Genomic DNA, 18894 nt, shown 5'->3' with positions numbered 1-18894 from the left:
TCCATAAACAAGATAAGAGTCCAAAGTATTATTCTCCTGAGGATTAAAACATAAAGCACAATGATACATTTTGTCCCTGATGCATAACTTAATGGAACTTTTTCAGCTGTAACCATGAATTCTTCAATAATATCTATAACAAGCATCTACATTTTTTCTTACAAAAATCTTAAAGGGTATATCCATTTTTTTTACACTTAGCCACCCGGTACCTCTGTTGCATTAGGGGCAACTAGACTCTCATGCTGATGTTGTTATATACATGGTGGACTAAAGCTGGCCACACACTGGTTACATTTTGGCCAAGTCCTGCTAATTTGGCTGAAGTTCGATCAGTGTGCGCAAAAGTCGATTTTTTAAAATTGACTTTTGTTGAAGGAGCCGGTCTGAAAAAAATCGCAGTAGAACAGTGACTGCAGGCAATGAGCTGCGGTCACTGTTCGAGTATTCTGGCAGTGGCACACCCACCGTTGTCAGAATACAATAGACTGGCAGGAGGGATTCCCCCATCCATGCTGTTAGCATGGGGGAATCAAGATTTTTTTTTGGTTCAACCACCAAAAGTCTATGGCCAGCTTAAGATTTATCTCAGGCAAGCTGCAGGGCATAATTTTCATTGGAAGGGTCACAGTAGTAGATTTCACCAGCATCTGGAATTACAGCTCTTAGTTCCGTGGAAACTGGGAGACACAGGAATCAAGCAAAAAAATTAAAATGGAAATTCCATTTAATGTGACAAAAACGATGTTTATGTTGTAAATGGGGAATGATAATAAATTGAATTAAGACTATAGGCTCAATTGACAAAACTAACAGAGCAGGATAAGGATCTTTATTTTAAAAAAAAGTGACAGTTATTTTTTTTATCTGAGCTCAATAAGATTTGAAAATGACAGTCACATGGCTAAATATTAATAATAAAAAAGATCCTTGTCCTTGTGTAAAAGTTTTATAAATTGAGACTTATATCTCTAAAACATCAATGAATGGTAAAGCAGCAGGCATACCTTAAGCAAAAAAATACCCAAAATGCCATGGCAATGATTACCATGCTGTTTAGGAGTTTACTGCATAACCTATATCCTTCTCATTCCAGAATCTGATAAAGGAAAAATATCTCCAAAAACTAAAATATACAGCTGTATACAAGATCACTTTACCGTAACCACTGCTTTAATTCAGCACGTCTGGACTGAAATAAAAAATATTGTGCATGTAAAAAAATAAATTGCTATTAGGATTGTGAAGAAGTGATCAGAAAGTCTGTGTTTCTGTATGATCCATGTTTTTTTTTCTGTCTACTGTACTTTGTGTCTTCATGCTCTTTTCTGCTGAAGATGCATTCTCAACATATGATACAAAGGTTTTGTTTGTTTATCACAATCTGACAAATGTATGAATCGAACATCTTACATACTAAGCATTATATTACAGCAATAATTTCTGTAGCTAACACAAAACAGGCCCTTTTTTTACTATATATACTGCTCTATGTAATAACTACTGTACAGTTGTGTTGCTTTTTATAATATTACATATATGCTTGCATGTATACAGTACATCTGATGTACAAGTGTGAAATTATCTACATCCATCCACTGGAAAGATGGAAGGCTCTTGAACGGATATTCAAACGATTCTGATGAGATTAAAGTACGTACAGCACACGCATACGTTCATATGGACACGCACACGCTTGAATGGCAACTGCACATCTTTGTCATGTAATGAGAAAAGGTAATTGGAACTTGCTGATTTCACAGCCATTATAATGTATGCAAAGATAATTTTTGTTTGTTTGTTTGTGAAGTAACCCATTTGTTTCTTGTAGTAAGCATAACCAGAAGACCAAAGCAGAGCAACTATAAGTTAAATATACATTTGAGCTTAGCTGCATGACATAACTCTTTAGGAGAAGCAGGCTAGAAGGGAAATATTTGACATTTCTACTTCCTTTCTTTCCTGTTCTTGCAAATATACAGATAGACGGATGCGTTCCCAATCACATCATCGTCGGAAGAAGGTGGGGTTTCTCAGGCAGGCGGCTAGTCACCTGCAACAACCAAGGGGTCCCGCAGAAGCTTCCAAGCTGCTGTCTGTGTCGGATGCCAGTGTCTGGTCAGTGGACATGGAGGAGATATCGTTGACAGATGAGGACGGAGGGAGGCTCTCGCTGCTGTTCACTGCTGCACCTGTGCTAAGAAAATGAACGGCAAAGCAAATGAACCTTAGTAAATTCACGCCAAATGTCATCAATTACAAAATACTCACAATAGTCTACACGTGTGTCAATAAATATGTGACCATATATTTGTACTAGATGTTTGTACATAAAAGTGGGATCCCCACTGCTGACCTTAGTGAACTACTAAGGAGTTGTTTTAAGTAGTAAATAAATGTGTGAACCCACTGCTGACCTTAGTGAACTATTACCCAACCTGTCTGTCTATCTCCCACCCTGACTTCCTTTAGGCGATCCCTAAAGACCCATCTCTTCAGGGAAGCCTATCCCACCTCAACCTAACCACTGAATCATCACATTCTCAAACATCTTGTCTTGAATTGTATTGTAATTGTAACATTGTATTCATTCATAAAAGAGTAACTAAACCCAACAACAAAAATGTCATATATTACAACTGTGTAATGACTCCATTAGTTTTCTTTAGACTTTTTATTTTTTATTTTCACCCAGTATTCATAGCAGAAACACACTTCCTGTCCTAGGGTGACAATAATCACTGACTGAACTGTATTTGGAAGAGCAGCATTGTCACCCTAGGAAAAGAAGCACATTAGGACTACAGAACACCTTTCTTCTCCTTAACATAGGTTCAAAGGATTCTGTAATTCACAGGTGAGACCTGGGCAGGGCTCAGGAATTCACAAGCTCGCTGGATTTCTACCAGGATCTCCAGACTTTTTTGCACTTATCAATCAGATATAACAAAAGGATGCAGACTCAATTCACAAAACTAGCACAGCAGGATAAGGATCTTCATTTTTTTAAATGGCAGTTATTTTCAGCTGAGCCCAGCAAGATTTGAAAGTGACAGTCACATGATTAAAAAAAATCCTCATCCTTGTTTAACAAAATTATATCAATCATTAATGTAACAGCAAACAAATACGAGAAGTTCATTGTTTTGGTTTACATACACATTACATACATGGGTGTATCTACTGCAAGGCAAACCAGGCATTTGCCTAGGGCGGCACTTTCCAGGGGGGCGCCAAAAATGCTTCCCCCAAACCAGTTAGATAAGAGAAAAAAAATAAATATAATAAATTATTCATAAATTACTGCCAGTACTCCTGGACATGGTGCTTCTTTGACTGGGGGACCAACGTGTCAACCTATGCCACCTACTCCTACATATATGCCGGCTGCAGCTCCTTACTCTTCCTATTCAACATGCTGTGCAATGTATTGGTGTGTGTGACTTTCATCCGGATGCACTGGAAGTTCAGGTGCCGGATCATCTTGGGAAACCGTCACCCAAATCTCTGACTTCAGGCAGCGGAGGAGCTTCCGCAGGACATCAGGGCTGAAATCCAGATGGTCATCGTGCTAATTGGAACCTCCGTGGTGGTGAATCTGGGGAAGTGCAGCCTATAGAAGGCCCAGCATATGAAGGCAGAAGATCGGTGTTGCAGCTGCAGTACTAGAGACTAGCACAGCATGAGAGGGCAGGAGAGAATGGTTATTGTAGCTGCAGAACTAGGGAGCCCATCAAACCAGGAGTGGAGAAGTAGGCTATAGCAAAGGTAGAACCTGTCAGAATCTAGATACACCGTGCGCGCGACTGACAGGTTATGCAAAATGTCTTAAACAGGAAGGGTGGGACTAATTTAAATTAGGGATGGGGGGTGCTCGGGTTTAGTCTTGCCTAGGGCAGCACAAAACCAAAATACACCACTGATTACATAAACTAGTGAAAACTGGACAGATATATACATATATACAGTACAGACAGACAAAACCTTTAAAATTAATGTATTACAATGCTGTTCTTCCATAAAATATAGACTTGACCAGTTTTATGTGAATGTGGGTTTGATAGAGCAATAGAACATAATATTTATTTTACCTATCAAACTTATGATGTTCCTGAAAATCATTTATAAAAAAGCATGGGAAAATTATGACCTTGCCTCAAAGCTTACGTGATTACATTTGTGTAAATGTCAGATAAATCACCGTGCTTTCAATTAAAGAGAAAAACTAATATAAGTAATGTTTTATCTAGAAATAAATATTAAAAACTAGATTGGATTTTTATATTTTAGAAAATGGAAGGAATAATAACTAGTATATGCATGAAAATATATGTAAGCCATTCTGAATAGACTTAAGAAAGGGTTCTATATTGTTTGGATCATTATACCTAAAAATTTACTGAATTTGGTATTATTCTCATCATTAACCCTTCTGAACCAGACTGTTTTGGCTACTAAAGTCAGTATGCTATACATCTGAGCACAAAGGTTATCTGACTACTTAACATAGGTACATGCATATAGGGAGCCGGTCAGCTCAGATATGGGAGCTGTCACTACTGACAACATATGAGTTGTGGTGCTCTAAAATGTAAGTCCATCATGGTGCATTAGTAATGTGTGTTAGAGTGCTTTTAAAAACACATGGTCTGACTTTTTGGCTCTAATATAAGGACAGATTGCATCTTAATGGGGAGGGTGCAGCTGTATTCATGGACAAAATGGTTAGAAGGTTGGAGGAGCTTTTAAACTAGAATCTGGCATGGAAGGGATCAAACAAGAATATATCATATAGTAAGGGTCAAAAGGGGCACTGTTTATAGAGGTGCTTGGAAAAGAGGGGAAAGCGGGGCTCATACTAGACGGCAAGGAGAACTGCATTGCTCTTTCCAATGCAAAAAGAGTTTCAGAATCAAATTGTAAATCAAGATTGAACAATAACAAAATAATACATGCTAACACAAAATTAAAATGTATGTTCGCAAACGCAAGAACTCTGGTAAAACAAAATGGCAGAGCTGGAACTTCTTGAGGAACATTTTAAATTGATGCGAGTATGAGAAACCTGGTAATAAGAGGAGGAAGAGATTCAGCTCCTATCACATACCAAAATGGCTGGAAAACAGGGCAATGTACTTACTATGAAGAATTTGAATTAATCGGATATTGTCTGTAAAAAATAAGTCAAGGCAACTGGACTTGCTGTATTTTTTCTTGAAGACGTTTCAAGAAAAATACAGCAATACCAGTTGCCTTGACTTATTTTTTACAGATATACCAAGACCTGGATGAATGAGAACATTCACAGACATAATCGGATATTGGATTGGGCTAATGGAACTGCACATTCAACAGAGGCTTGTCATTTCTTGAACTCATTGCAGGACAATTTCATGGGTCAGATGGTGGAAGTCGCAACTAGAAAAAAATGCTCTGTTGGATCAAATAATTTCAAATAACACAGGGTTCATTACAGAAGTGCAAAATAGGAACAATTTGGGTAATAGTGATCATAATGTACTTACATTTGCCTTAAGTTACATGAAAGAGAGGCATGCTGGTATGGCAAGAACGCAAGATTTCAAAAAGGCTAAGAATAAAATTAAAACCTATGTGGCTCAATTCTAGCGTAAGAAGGAAAATGAATGAGATAAGGCTGGCTTTTACAAAATACAAATTGGAGTGTACACCCTTAGAGCTACAAGGAATACAGCAAGAGATGCAAAACAACATTTACGGTGTCTAACATAGAATATGAAAAATACATTGAAAAGAAATCCCAAAAAATCTTCAAATATATTAACAGTAAAAGGTGAGGACAGAACACATAGGCCCCATAAAAGATGAACATAGGGAGTTGGTCACAAGGCAGATGTATTAAATGCATTTTCTCATCAGTTTATACAAATTAAAATGATGGACTTGACAGTGCAGTAATAGTTAATAACAATGCACCAAATGTACCTCCATGGTACACAGAAATCCAGGTGAAAAAATAAACACAAGATTTATGTATATAAATTGCTAGGATCAGATGGCTTACAACCATGTCCTCAGAGAGCATATCTCTTTAGGAACCAGACCATTGTGTCTAATTTTTAAGGACACCTTACTGACTGGAATGGTACCAACTGATTGGTGTAAAGCAAATGTCGTACCAATATTCAAAAAAGGGTTGAGATGTATGTCAGGATATTACAGACCAGTCAGTTTAAAATAGATAGTATGTAAAATATTTCAGGGCTCATAAGGGACCACAGTCCAGAATTTGTTAGTAAAAATGGTATTATAAGTAAAAACCGGCATAAACCAGGATTTATGAAAAACTCGATGTTGTCAGACCAAGCTACTATCATTCTATGAGGAAGTGAGTAGGCATTTAGATTTATATTAGAGGAATGCCAGTGGGTGTAGTACATCTGGATTTTGCTAAGGCATTCACCCCTGTACCACATAAACATTTAGAGGGTTATTCACTAAAGAGCCGCAGGATACAGCCGTAGCTTCGGCTAATCCTTCGGCTCACTTCAGTCACCGGATATAGCCCGTACAGCAGCCGAAGTTACAGTTGAAGTTGCAGCCAAAGTGACAGCCGAAAAGCAGAATAACTGAGCCGGATGCCGCTCTGCGACATTCGGCTATTCACTCACTGCCGTGCGGCCCCTATGGGTGAACGGTAGCGAGCGAACTGCCGGAGATTAAGCTCAGCTGATCCAAATGTTGGCTCGGCTGAGTTGAACATGTCCTTCACATCGGTTCAGCCGAACATGCTTAGCATGTTTAGCTGAACCAAATGGAGTCGAAGCTAGCTGATGTACGGCTGGTTTCAGCTGATGTACAGCTGAAATCAGTCTACTTCGGCTCGGTGCATAACCCTCTTAATTTACAAAATAAGGACTATTTCTTTAGAAGAAATTGTATGTGCATGGATAGAAAACTGGTTACAGGAACATGTCCAGAGAGTAGTGATCAATGGTACATTCTCTAAATGGACTAAGGTTGTGAGTGTTGTCCCCCAGATTCCAGTCTTGGGGCCAATGCTTTTAAACTTGTTTATTACTTATATTGAGGTTGGAATTAAAGGAGAACTATGGGGTCAGTGTTTTTCCCCATAGTTCTCCCTAGGGTAACGGGAGGACACAAAGCAGCGTCCTCCCGCTACCCTAAGCTCAGTATACCACGAGCTACAGCTTGCGGTATACTGAGACGCCGCAGCTGGAGCGTATCCCGACTTAGAAGACGGGATCTGCCCAGCTGCGTGAGTGACAGCTGGCTCTGCCTATCTAGAGGCAGATCCAGCTGTAGCCTCCCCCGTCCGTTCCGCCAGTCAGCGCTGGCAGATCGGAGAGGGGAGAGGGGAATCCAGCCCCTCCCCCTGTCACGGCAGAGAGCCGTGACAGGATCGAGAGGTGAGCGAACCCGGTATGTGTCTCATCTTGAATATGCAGTTCCGTTTTGGTCACCAATCCACAGAAACAATGGCCTTTGTATTAGAAAGAGTTCAGCAAAGGGCACCAAATGTAAAAGGGGGTTGGAGGACGTCAGTTATAAGGAACAATTACAAAGATTACATGTATTCACTGTAGAGAAGAGGAGCTTAAGGGGCAATATAATCACAATGTATAAATATGTCAACATGATAAAATAAATAAATAGTATATTATATATTGATATAGTATATTATATAAGCTGTAAGACCTATTAACTCTAAAGACCCCAAAGAAGAAAAGTGGTCACAGTTTCAGATTGGATTAAAAATATTTTACATTTAAACTAATCAAGTGGTTCTTTACTGTTAGAGCAGTGAAATTGTGGAACTCTCTTCCCCAGGGAAGTAGTATTAGCTGAGAGTGTTGACAAATTCAACAAATCTGATCTTCTTCAGTCAGAGCTTCATAGCAGGGAAGTCTTTCATAAGGAGATTGATCCAGGGATTTATCTGATCACCAGCATGGTGTCAGGAAGGATTGTAATTGTTTTTGTTTTGTAATTCCCTTGCACTAGACTAGGCATTCATCTTGAACACGGGGGCACTCTAAGCTAAGTGAACATTTAATTTTATGAAGAAACATTTTATACTCCCTTAGTAAATCAGGCCCAATAAATCTTAAAGAGACCCTGTCATCAACATAAAAAATTGCTGGTAAAAGCACAAAAAATCAAGTATTTTAAATGCTTAAAAATACCAACTGAGACTGTTGCTTACAGCAAAAATATGGTTTAAAGCTTTTTCACAGAATAATAACATTACCACATGTGTGTAACAAGAATTTGTTGTTATTAAATTCTTGGTCATAATAAAATACCTCCCAAAAAATGAACATATCATTGCATACCAACCACGTCTATAATTCTAAGCATCTTAGGATCTACAGTATGTTGTCTTTTTTGGAGGTTTTTTTTTTTTTAGACCAAAAAATGTACTGAATACTTTAAATGCTTAATGCATTTTATTCACTTGCAATGTTTCTTTGAACATAATAGGGAATTCAACTACCACAATTACTGATACTATGTAGTGCACTGATAATCATCAACGATTTGCCCGTTCCAAGCAATATAAGCAAGCTAAGATAAACTACCAACAAATAAAATAGCAACAATTAGGAACATTGGAAACAATATAACTAAAACAGCCCAGCCTTGCAGCTCTGTGGAAGCACAGGGGGAAAGCACCCATAAACTAGAAAACAAGAATACAGAAGAACACTGGCATAGAATTGTAGTTAAAAAAACCTTAATGTGAAATGGTAAATACAATTAATGCACTCACAAAAGTATTTGTTGTGTAGAAGCCAAAATGCTAATAGAGGAATGGTAGTAGGGGAACTGTTTCAGGCTGATGAAGGGGAAATGTTCTCCCCGAAACGTGTACCTAGCACCGTAGTCGTGTGTGGAACAGAGGCACTAGAGGAAACCAAACTGACTGGAAAAGGAGAGAGGATCTGATAGCTCCATGCTGTCTGTGTCTTCAAATAGGTTTTTTTCTGAACACAGTGCTTCGGATACCGCGACCCCATCTTGAGGATACCTGGGTGGTTCCTCTGCCCCCACTCTCCCCTATATCCCCTCCACTCCCACATCTCCCCATCTGCTCCCACTCTACCCCATATCTCCTCGGCTCCCACTCTACCCCATATCCCCTCTGCTCCTCCATATCCTCTCTGCTCCCCCATATCCCCTCTGCTCCCACTCTCCCTGACATCCCTTCTGCTTCCAGTCTCTTCCTCATCACCCCTCTGATCCCACTCTCCGCATGTATAAAATATGACAAATGCACATATACTCTTGTGGGATTTTTTTTTTGTAAATTAATAGTCTGGCAATAGGGTCTCTTTAAAAATGACCACTGCGGTTTTGTTAAGATAATTGTCAGATAGTTGGAAGATTTCTGGCCACATTGGGGACCACTGAAAGTTCACACAATACCCTCCTTCTAGAACTCCTTGAGTTTGTTTTGACTCACAACGCTTTTCTTTTTGATAATCAATACTACTTGCAGCAACAGGGCACAGCAATGGGCACGAAGTGTGCACCTTCCCACGCCAATTTATATCTGGGCGGCTGGGAACATGAGCTATGGGACAGAGATGACTTATCTATGTACCTGTGCCACATACTATCCTGGCACGGTACATAGATGATATCCTATTGTTCTGGACGGGAAGTGAGGAATTATTAAAAGACTTTGTGGACATCTTGAACTTCAATACCTACAATTTGAGATTCACGATGACCAGGGATCCAAATAGATTGCCATTCCTCAATATCCTGGTGTGTAAGGATAGCGGGGGGACTCTATATATCAGTTTATATAGGAAAGACACAGCAGGCAATGCCATTTTAGAGGCAAGTAGTGCTCATCCTCAGAGCCTGAAAAACAGCATCCCTTACAGTCAGTATCTGAGAATCAGAAGAAACTGCACTGTTGATGCTGACTTTGAGAGGGAGGCACAGAATCTGAGGGTGAGACTAAGAGCCAGGGGATATACAAACAAAATCCTAAAAAGGTCATATCAACGAGCCAAGGGGGGATCTACAGGTTTTGGTGCTGATTATAAATACAAACAAAACACCAACGCCATATAGAAATCCAAATTGCATGAAAAAGAAAACCCCCTGGTTAGATTAATTCTGACCTTTAATAGTCAACATAATGAAATATCAAACATTTTGGATAAACACTGGCATTGCTTGACGAAGGATGTCAGAATCTCTAAATTCCTGAACGCCAAACCCTCCATCACATACCGGCGCTGCCCGTCCCTAAAAGATAAACTCACTAGTAGTGTAATTGTCAGATTACCTACATTTTCAAAAAGTCGCCTTACCTTACAACATAGAAAAAGCGCTAAACAAAAAAAAAACTTGTTAGAGTTACAACTACCTTTTCCACACATAATAAATCATTGATCTTGCCGCTTTAGTAGTATAACGATCAGTAAAATCTACCTATTTGTTGGAAAGAAAATCACATAATGCCATTAAGCTTTTTATAAAGTAATTATGAAAGCATATTTTAATTGGTTATATTTGTATGCATGAACACCTCTAGAATGTAATTCACTGAGCATAGTGGATAAGATACCACACCGAGCTCCAAACAAATAAAACGCAGCATGCCATAATTCCTCTAGTCAAACATAAATGTACTGTGAAATATAATTGGGAGTCTGCTGGAGAGACAAACCCTGCAAGCTAAGTGAGTAGGAGACTGCGCCTTTCTTTCCTGAGTTATTTGCAATGCTAGACTTGAGTGGAAAAAAAAATAAAGGGGCAAAGGGCACCTCACTGATAAATTTAAATTTTCTAATGTTTAGTCTTCTCTGTCATGCTGACATCTGTGCCCTTGTCCTCCACTCTCCAATCTTTTGCCGTATCACAAACTGAATGAAAAGGAGCCTCATACAAATGCTGGGTGCTCAAGGTTGCATGGTTCTGCGGCTGCAGAAAACACCAGGTAGCAATCAATTAAAATGTCCTTGGCAAAGGCTAGAATGTTGCAAAGGCTAGAATGTTCAGTGATTCTTCTTTTATTAAATAAATAAATAAAACACCAACATTTATTTTGGGGCTATGAATGACAAGGACATTTTTTCTAGAGGTAAATCTGTCATTATTTCCATTGCTAATATACCCCAATGGCTGATCTGCCTCACACTGCATATAAATGAGGCACCTCACAATTGGAATAAAAAAGAAATACACGCACAAAGTTTTCTTACAGACTTTGGCTGCCAAGTTCTTTTTAGATCCTGCACACATCAACTATAACTATATGTGGCAGTAAAAAGATACTTCAGCACAGCAGATCAATCAGTTGATTAAGTAAGCAATCTAATTCCGCAGATTCGATTTATCTGAAAACATAGTTACTGTTGGGGCTTTTCAGTTTCTTTTAGTCTGTCATAACACAAGATGACTAGTTATAATTGTATCATTTTTAAAACTACAGTTACATTTAATTCTCTTTGTTTTGTTGTTGTGGTTACATTTTGTAGGATTTCCTCGCTAAAAGGCTGTGGCCAGTAAAGGGCAATACAAGGTTAAAAAATACAATGATTTTTTTTAAATTGTGTTTTTTTTTTAATTGTTAGCCTGTACTAAAAAAATCTTAGCAGGGTATTTCCTGAAGAGGAAAGGTGGGTAAATAACTGTATCTCTTATTGTCCATTCACAGAACTCATTATATTCTGTTCATCATGGTCACGGGGAGAGGGGGTGGATAAATAACTGGGTCTTCCATTGTCCATTTTCAGAACACCATGTATTCTGTTTACTGCAAATGGCCATAGGGAGAGGAAGGGTGGATAAATAACTGGATCTCCCATTGTTCATTCACAGAACACCTTGAATTCTGTTCACTGTGAATAGTCATGGGCAGAGGTAGGATGGGTAAATAATTGGAATTCATGTTGTCCATTCACAGAACTTCATGTTTTTTGTGGTAAAAAAAAGCTCTTAGAAGCAGACTGCCTGCATCCAAGAGCATGCATCTACATCTATACGGATGTGCAAGTTCGGATTTGCACGTAGCCGCATGCAGCCGTGTCCTGTCATTGGGTTGTACAGGTGGTTACATGCACCAGCTATCCATGAAAGGTGTCTGTTTCTACACCATGTGAATGAGCCTTTAACGTGCAGTGCGCTTGATTTATTGTATTTTGATTAACACTCTGATAATTTTAGCACAGCAGCTAAAAAGGGGGGTGTTCTAAGCACAGGATTTAACAGAATTAAAGTTCAACTTCTTGGCTCTGCATACAGGAACATAAAAGCAATCTTGCAGGTCTGATCCAGCAACACTTGACCTTAATCATGTCACTCAGATTGTATCGAATCCAGTGGGATCAAACTGACAGCCAGGCAACTACCATTTTTACTACCATTTTCTCTCATAGGTCTCTTTTAATAAATCTACAGGCTGGTGGACGCAAAAGGTTCACCCCCTGAGCACATGTCCATGTGTGCACTAGAAAATATATGCAAAATTCTGTTCTACAGCACACAGTAAAATCCCAGAGTGCGTATTGTAAATAGTTTTGTTTAATATTATGTTATTCAATAGTATGGGTTTAATGAATTCTGCTCTGCAGAGAGTTTTTATCTAAAAGACATTCTGCACATTTTTTGCTGAAAAAAAATGTCCTCAATTTTCTACAACTTGCCTACTTCCTTATTTTTAATAGAGGGGAACTTAAGAAGAGGGTTGTATATTTATCTATTTTGGTATATCAATCTTTTTCCAAGTCTACTTCTCTTCATTTTGTTTATTTTTTCATTACAACTCAGGCTAATGTCAGACGGGCCGCTAGAGACAAATCGCCAGTGGCAGGATCACTAAAGAGGTTGCCTGCCTGTCCCTATGGGCAAATGCAGCGGGTTGTCATTCTGTTGCTGACCTGATTACCGCTGAATCTCAATCGATAGCGATGAGTGCGACATTTTGCAGCCTCAGCTACAAAGGGTGCGATTACATAGGAATTAACAGGCAGCCTCTTAGCGATCCAGCTGCTGGAGATTTAAATAAATCAGTGGCAGCATCGCTGGCGATAGAGTCATCTGTGTGATCTTTACAAATATTCCCCCCAGGGTAATGAATATTGATTGTTTTGTGTCATGTAGGTTTATACAGGGCTTCACAAATGTTTCCCCTAGGCTTGCATTTTCCTTTTCGTGAGAATATATTTGTTAGCAGCAAACTTCTCCTGACTGACTTTAGCTTGGTAGAACAAATGAGAAAGCATGATGAATGTTCTGTGTCCAGGGAATGTATCCACCGTGTTCCCAACACTGTTATGACATAAAGTAGGATATATGATTATAATGAGTGCTGTACATTCAGCTCAGATGGATTATTCACAGTGGGGAAGAGTCTACAAATTAGATGTCCTCTTAAAACCAAGCTCTTGTTCTTATATCCAGCACACTTTACCCCAGTGTCCAATTTTATATCTAGATGTCTGCTGTCCAAACAGCCCTCATCTTATTAAAGGGGATGTGTGGTGATTTTATATAGTTTTACTCTTTAGTTTTTGTGTTAGCTATAAAATATATATTTTTTCAATATTTGTGCTTTTGTTTTATTTAGGTAAAAACCACATGTGAATACTTCTTACACAAACAGTATACAGCCAGTTGTGCCCATATGGTCCTGTCATCTACCATCATTAATATATATGGTATAGCTATGTTCACTGTTGGTACCCAGTCATATGCTTGCATATGGCTGGATGATTGGCATAAACACAACTTTGTTTTATTTGCTAAAGAAAGTGAACATTTACTTTACAAAATGATTATTCGATACTCCTTTGGTAAATCAACCCTACTAGTTTGTTTATTTAAACACATACCTACATCGACACAAGGTGTCCTTAAAGCAAACAGTCATAATATAAAAAATCTCCAAAGTCCTAAGTACCATCGAGCGTCTATGCATATCTTTTAGCACTGCTCTCTACCTCTTAGATAGCTGCTGCCATTGCTAGAAAAAAATCTAAATTATTCTGGGTATGAAGAAGGAAGTGATATATCAAACTAATTGCCAGGCCCCAACATTGTCGATTGGGATAGGGGTTTGTGACATTCAGTGTGCAATTGTCAAAAATGTTAGGCAATGTTATTGTTGGCTGGTGATTGGCAGTGATTTTGCAGGGGCAGTGGGGGGAGTCAATGTGGCAGGTGAGTGACCACAACGGTAAGTATAGACCGGATGGTACGTACAACAGAGTGGAGAGATGTGTTGGGATTTTTTATATTTAGACAGGTTTGATTCGAGATTCGAGTACATTTTGAAATATTTGACAACATGTGACTATTTACAAAGAGTACCTGAAGGAGAAGGCTGTCCTTTTACTACGCCATTTTTAGTTTTTTCTTCAAAGTTCATAACTTCCTTATAGATGAGCTCTACAAAATAAATTTACAAACAAGTCAAGAAAACACCATTAAGTCTAGTGTGGGTTATCTTCATTGTTCTGCAGTGTAAACAAGATGGCTGTATTATGTCTGCAAATACCTGATAATAGTGCAGTATTAACAACTATCCCTAGCACACATTTCTACTGTCATATCTAATGCTATTTTTGGCAAGTCCATATTACACCAATAAAACATACAAACCCTATTAGTATGAAGAATAACATACAGCTATTGTAACCCCTTTCCTACAGCAAGTGAATATTATCATACCTTTCCATTCTTCAATTGTATGTTCCCTTTCATCCAGCTGTTTGTCATAGATTTGAGGAGGAGGCTGAAAATGCAAAATAAACAGAAACAATATGACCAGCTTGGTATAGTTAACCTGACTTGACAATATAATCGATTGCAACAAGCAATATTTTGTAGCTTTCTGGCTATAGGAGCATAAGTTGATAAATGAAGTACAACACTAAGAACATAAAAAAGAACATTAAAAAAGTATACCATTATCTTTTAGAAGTTACATTCAAATTGCCATACTAGGACAGATTTACTAAAAGAGAGTCTCAACTCAAAAAAAGTGACTATTCAATTCAATTACCCAATCATGCAAAAAGCATCTGCACATGTTTAGGTATTCAGCATGGGCAGGATTTTTTTTTTCATATGACTGGATAATGCGAGCAGAATTGTTTTTATTTTTACGTAACTGGATAATTAAAGTGAATATCCACATCATTGTTTTAGTAAAGAGTCTCCACTCCTTTAGTAAATCAGCCTCATGATGTGAAACATAGACTTTTACTTAAAGTGCAACTGAAGCCAAAACGTTTTGTAACTTTTATATAGAATGTAGAGGAATTAGAACAACGGTGAGGTTTTTATTGCTGCCTGTGTCCCTGTTAAGGAAAGGCAAGCTCTCTATTTGTCCTAGTGACCATTATCACTGAAAATTAAGGTAAAAGAAAATCCCAAATTTTGGGTTGTCACTAGAACAGGAATAGATGGGAAATCTTCCAATGGCAACATTAGTTCTGGGGACCCTGCTGACCACCAGAGATTGGAACGATTTCCAATTCCTTCCTGTTGTGGCAATCAGATGGAAAGTAAAGGGAAATCTCCCCAAAGGAACACAGACGTAAAAAAAAAAAAAAAAGACAGACAGGGTTATAATCCTCCTTTATTCTACCCAAAACAAAAAAACTAAAACTTAAACTGTACATTTTGTTTAATAAGGTAGAACTCACTTGCCTGTTCCTGGTAAACTAAAAATGGATTAGAGATAAGTAAATAATTTTTCTTCCAATGGCAACATTAGTTCTGGGGACCCTGCTGACCACCAGAGATTGGAACGATTTCCAATTCCTTCCTGTTGTGGCAATCAGATGGAAAGTAAAGGGAAATCTCCCCAAAGGAACACAGACGTAAAAAAAAAAAAAAAAGACAGACAGGGTTATAATCCTCCTTTATTCTACCCAAAACAAAAAAACTAAAACTTAAACTGTACATTTTGTTTAATAAGGTAGAACTCACTTGCCTGTTCCTGGTAAACTAAAAATGGATTAGAGATAAGTAAATAATTTGCATGTAACTAATACTACATAAATCAGACTTACAGATGAGCTTAAAGTATAACTGATTAGTTACACTTATTTTGTACCCCCTCCCCTTCCCATTGTGTCTCACTCACTATAGCAGGAGAAGGAAAACTTTGGCCCCCCCCAGCTGTGGTGACATTACAAATCCCATCATGCATCTGCCTCATGGAAGTCATGCCGGTGGCTGCCAGAGTCTTGCAATGCCTAATGGAGTTTGTAGTTGCACCACAGCTGGCGAGCCAGAGTTTGCCTACCCCTGAAATATAGCATGGTCTAAGTAGTAGTCCTACCTTTACTACTATTAATAGTCACAGTACCAGTTATAAGAGATGAAGTACATGATTTTCTACTTATAAATGTGGAGAAGGATAAAAATAGAAATTCTTTAATACATCATGATGTACCACAATTCATGCAACATAGCATATGGACACAATTTTAAATCCAATTATGGGATGAAACTCTTCAATAACAAGGCATTCTTAGATATGTTTTCATTACATGCCTGTTTTTCTACATTTATCATGAAATCATTTTCATTTCACTAAACTCTGAAAAGGGACAGCATATTGTATGTGGAAAATCTAATATTAATACATTAGCTGTACAGCATCCACACGCAGCCTATTTACTAACGCTGTAAAAAGTTAGATCAATGCTTCATTTCCTAAATAATCATTGATAAGTGACTTAAACCAATTACATAATGATACAGGGAAAGTAATGATAATGATGGCTTGTTTATACAGAATTGATGTAAATCACGTGGCTATGAAAAAAAAAATATTGTATCTGTAAGGCAGTTAATATGTCATCTCTAAATCTTTGGAGCCAGGTGAAAAAAAAATGATGGATGGATCAATGTGAGGCTCACAAAAAGCTGTTAATCTGTCTGCACTTCTTTTTGGTTAGTATTACTTATCTCTATTTACACAGAACAATGGTGAAACCTCTGAAGTGCTATATTTTAAAGTACAGGAAATACAGGCGATGTTTGGAACCGAGGCACCTTTGAATACAAAATCATAGGCTGTGACAATACAGTCTATATTTTATCTCCCTCAGCACCATGGAGAGCAACTGAAAAGAAGCTTTATCCTCTATGGTAGAAGAATAAATACCTCTCTTGTGATTGACAAGTACAGGGGACATTAGTAAGTCATCATACTGTAGAGTTTTTTAATTGCAATACAGAGTGTTGATCTTAGAATACCAAGCTTTATATGGCGTTATAAAAAACGGGAAAATACTAATTGATATATAACACTCAAGATATATAATGCTTCCTATAAAAGCTTTCTCACCACTTATTTCACTGCTGATAAAATCACAGAAAAAGACAGACTTTCCCTCACTTTTCTACTGGTAATGCTGCCAGTGAAGCTCCGGTGTTAAACAGTCTAGAACAGCAAGCTCTGAGTCAATATAGCTCCTAGGTGTGCTGTTTATTGATATAAATGCTCTTTAGTGCTCCATGTTCTCAGATGACGTGTCCAAGATTCCATTGCTTGCTCGCTTGAATATTTCCAAGAAGCAGATTACCTTGATTAAGCTAAAAGCATAATGTTCTACAAATTAGATATTATATTGCTTGGCAATACAATAATCACAGTTCTACATGGCTAGTATGTGTCTAGTTGCTTAAAGAAGCACCAATTGACCATAGGAAACATTTCCATTTGTATTATTATTCAAATCATTATTGAATAGAGCAAATCAACAAGTTTTCTTTACTGCAGGCATCCATATATGCAAATACTAAACTTCCTTTCGCTCCCCCACTGCTCTGTTCAGCTGCTACGTGTATGTTATGAGTCATTGGAGTCATAGCTCACACAAGGCTATGGAATGCTCATTGGCCCAGCATTGTCACATTAAGGGGGTTATTCACAAAGCTGCCGAAGGATCTAGCCGTAGCTTTGGCTGATCCTTCGGCTAGCTTCGGCCCCAGGACCCCTTTGGTTCAGTAGAACCGAAGGGCTGCTGTACGGGCTATTCACTATAGCCCGTACAGCTCCCGAAGTTGGCCGAGGGGCTCAGTCGAGCCGAAGGCATATGCCTCGGCTCGACTGAACCGAGGTGAAAGTCGAAGCTGGCTGAACGGCCGGCCATTGGCTGGCCGATAGCCTGCTACTGACAGCTGGGTGGAGCCAGCCGTCATCACACGGCTGGCTCCAGCCACTTGCAGAGACAGATCAGCGTCCCCTGGTTACCAGGTAACCGGGGACGCCGATCTGTCATTACTCTCCCGGACGCTCTGGGAGTCTCCTGCTATTAGATAGCGGCTCCTGGCCGCCCGGGAGAGTAAACCTTTCCCTGCTCTGTTTTTTTTTCCTGATATGGGGCCGCGGTTAGAAAAAGAAAAAAAACCAGCATAGGAATGCATAGCTAGATTCCTATTGGCTATTTCACTTTGCAATAGCTAATAGTAAACTAGCTATTGCACCCGCCCACTGCTGCTGTCAATCAGCAGAGGGGAACTGAAGTTCTCCATCAGGTCCTCTTCTAGTGATTGACAGCAGCAGAGGGCAGGTGCAATAGCCAGCTTGCTATTGGCTATTGCAAAGTGAAATAGCCAATAGGAATCTAGCTATGCATTCCTATGCTGGTTTTTTTTCTACTTTTTTAACTGGTTTTCTATTCTGCTCGGCACCACAGAGGTACCGAGCAGAATTGCTGAGCCGAAAGCCGCATTCGACTTTTCACTCACTGCTGTTCGGCATCTATGAGAATAGACCGAAAAGCAGCGAGTAGCCTGCTGGAGGTTCGGCTCAGCCGATCCACATGTTGGATCGGCTGAGTCGAACTCGCTCTTCACTTCGGCTCAGCCGAAGGGAGCCGATGTACATCCGCTTTCAGCCAATGTACG

General features: G+C 38.9%; 1 protein-coding gene across 5 annotated transcripts in view; it reads right to left on the bottom strand.

Annotated features, from left to right (window-relative positions):
* Window positions 1-1520: 1520 nt before the first annotated feature.
* The window catches only part of MAPK10 (mitogen-activated protein kinase 10), a 178389-nt gene continuing 161015 nt past the window's right edge, over window positions 1521-18894 (bottom strand). For 4 of the 5 annotated variants that reach the window (XM_018576207.1, XM_018576205.1, XM_018576204.1 and 1 more), the window contains 3 exons: window positions 14695-14758; window positions 14335-14412; window positions 1521-2192 (listed from right to left, as the gene is read on the bottom strand). In XM_018576207.1, coding sequence (XP_018431709.1) covers window positions 2050-2192; window positions 14335-14412; window positions 14695-14758 — 285 coding nt within the window. In that variant the 3' untranslated portion in view covers window positions 1521-2049. Of the gene's footprint in view, window positions 2198-14334; window positions 14413-14694; window positions 14759-18894 lie in introns of all 5 variants that reach the window. The other variant, XM_018576208.1, reaches the window with a different exon arrangement.

Source organism: Nanorana parkeri, unplaced genomic scaffold (assembly GCF_000935625.1).
Source record: "Nanorana parkeri isolate BGI_ZX_2015 unplaced genomic scaffold, ASM93562v1 scaffold59, whole genome shotgun sequence".
NCBI classification, from domain to species: domain Eukaryota; kingdom Metazoa; phylum Chordata; class Amphibia; order Anura; family Dicroglossidae; genus Nanorana; species Nanorana parkeri.
The sequence above is the reverse complement of the archived record's forward strand: the minus strand, read 5'-3'. Positions and strand labels throughout refer to the sequence as shown.